A 2760-nucleotide genomic window follows, 5' to 3' on the forward strand; every position below is an offset into this window, starting at 1 on the left:
CTCTCTCTCTCTCTCTCTCTCTCTCTCTCTTTGAGCTCAACACGATGCTGCTTGAATGTTTATTCATTACGGTTCCTGCAATTGTTTTCTAAGGAATGGAAATGAATACCCCGAAAGGTTCTTCACTTTTATATTGTTATTACCTAGGCTGGTCTCTCTCTCTCTCTCTCTCTCTCTCTCTCTCTCTCTCTCTCTCTCTCTCTCTCTCTTTCGCTTTTTTTCTCTCTCTCTCTCGCTTTCTCTCTCTCTCTCTCTCTCTCTCTCTCTCTCTCTCTCTCCCTATCTATCTCTCTCTCACTCAGTACCTGTGTGGTTACAACGGCCTTTAGAGAGAACATAAGCAGAGAGTTAAAGAAACACGGTATTCCTATAACAATGAATAAAATATTGTGACGTCATAGAAAATTTCTGCCTATGTCTAAAATTTATTTTTACAAAAATAATATATATATAATTCAATTTTAAATTATCAATAAATAGCAATAAGAAACAATCAAACAGATAATGCATACGTTTCGGGTTTCCCCTTTATCAACAAAACACGATGAATGGGAAGATGTGAGGATGGCGATGCTCTTCACCTTAACAACGCCATTCGCACACCTCCCATTCGTCTGTAGTGTTTCATTCATCGTGTTTTGTTAATAGAGAGGAAACCAGAAACGCCCACATTATCTGTTTCCATTTGTCAAATTGAAGTTTCTATTCAATGTCTTATATTGTTATTTATTTCTTCGAGCGCCAAGTAGCAACATTTGTATTACCCAGTATTCTTTTAAATTAGCGTAATTATCGAATTTTCGAGTTCTCAATTGAAAAACAATAAAACAAAATAACAAAATACTAAAAAAAAATATCAACAAAACAAAAAACAAGACGTAAAACAAAAACGAACTAACAAACAAACAAACAAAACACAAAAAAAAACCAACAAACAAACAAACAAAAAAAAAAACAAAAACAAACGAAGAAAAAAACAAAACAAAAAAATAAAACAAAAAACAGACCACTTTTACGCGCTGACCAGCGTGCACATAGTCTAGATTTTTGCAAGTCTGGTAATTGAACGCAATTATGAGATGGAATTAACATTGTTGTAATAGTCAATATCTACTGTTCGTGGTTTGAGAGTAGACGGGGTCTATTTGTTTTACAACAATGAGCCAAAGACAATGTAGGTTATTGGATCTACAATAATGAATCATTGTGCGGCTATGTGGTCTTGTGATATGACACTCGCTTTCGGATCGGAAGGTCCTGGGTTCGAGCCTCGCTCGGCGCATAGTTGAGTCCTTGGAAAAGGCTCTTTACTCACATTCTCTCACCTTTCTCAAGTGTAAAATGAATACCTGACCGTTAACAGCGTTGTCTCTGTCCGAAAAATTGTAATATCGCCTAACAGACGTCATGTCCCGTCCTACATGTTAAATGTTGCTGTTGACCAGGGACCCTTTGTAAAGCGCTTTGAGCACATTTAGTGGATATTGCGCTATATAAAAGCTCAATTAAAAAAAAAGTACACTTACACATTCGAGTGTTTTAAAAAAAATCGTTATTATATGTGACCCATCATCTCCAAACGGTATTAATGAATTGGATCCTTTAAAAAAAACGAATCTAGAATGAAAATTATGATAAATAAGACCTTTTTAGCAATAATATGTGTTTTTTTTTTAATGTCCCTCTATGATGACGAGAAATTAACCCCAATGGCCAAGAAGTTCCTTATTCGTGGCTTTAACTTTAAGTTAAATTTTCAGCACCCAGTTCATTACGATATAGTGCCGCTTTGAGGCGATGGGTTATATATATATGATTTTATTATGAGAATCAGGGATTGAAATAGGAATTAAGTTTGAGCAAAATAACTTGTCCTTGCTTTATGCATAAATGGGTTTATTCGTGTGTTAATGAAGTTACATGGCAGTCAATCCGCGTGAAATATTATACATTAGGGCTCAGCGGTATCTTTCAATCAAAGAATAATAAACTAATATAAAATTGATTGCCTCATAAGAATCCGGGATCACTGGGATGGGGCCGGAAGAACAATAAAATAACAAACCCATTTAGAGTGTAAGTATGAAACTTGAAAGTTTAGTTGTGGTTAGCTTGTGGCGGATGGCGGATAGCTTGATAATCAGAAAAAGTAGCAAGCTGTGATTGTCAACCCCGCACTAGGCTAAGGTGTATTGGTGACAATACAATATGGCGATCACTTGTGCTTGCCTTGCCGTGTTGTTACATGAGCAGTGCTCGTTGTTCATTGGCTGGCGCTGTCACGTGGTTTCCGAAGTCGTTGCTTTTGCTTCGGCTGAAAACGTTTTCGATTCAGTTGAACTCACTGCTACCTAATCGCTGGTCGATCTAGGGCAAGGCGGCTGGTCCGTCCTTGAATAACTGAAATATTTTTTTGGCGGCTGGTCCGTCCAAACAAATTAATTTAACGAATAATATCAATTTCGGCGGCTGGCCCGTCTTATGTATAAGATTGTATATTTTATTTAATTTCTATCCTTGTTTTTATACGATTTGTGTTTGTGTTTTATTTTCATTGGAAATGGCACCTGTTGAAGAATTGGTTCTCTTGGATCTTGATAGGTGAGTAAATAAATATATATATTGATATAACATACATCTATCAACAATACTATTGTTTTATTCATGTCCGACTTATATGTAGTCATTAATTTTGGTGTTCAAAACGTTTTCCTGTTCATTATAATATTCATGAAGTAAAGTCATAAATTTACATAATTT

General features: G+C 35.8%; 1 protein-coding gene across 1 annotated transcript in view; it reads left to right on the forward strand.

Moving 5' to 3' along the window:
* Positions 1-2079: 2079 nt before the first annotated feature.
* Positions 2080-2760, forward strand: part of LOC144970107 (uncharacterized) — a 48754-nt gene continuing 48073 nt past the window's right edge. Inside the window, exon 1 of the mRNA XM_078909339.1 lies at positions 2080-2601. Coding sequence (XP_078765465.1) covers positions 2561-2601 — 41 coding nt within the window. The 5' untranslated portion in view covers positions 2080-2560. The remainder of the gene's footprint in view (positions 2602-2760) is intronic.

The sequence above is a fragment of the Berghia stephanieae genome, chromosome 1 (assembly GCF_034508935.2).
Source record: "Berghia stephanieae isolate SIO BIC M18660-M18661 chromosome 1, UCSD_Bste_1.3, whole genome shotgun sequence".
NCBI lineage: Eukaryota > Metazoa > Mollusca > Gastropoda > Nudibranchia > Aeolidiidae > Berghia > Berghia stephanieae.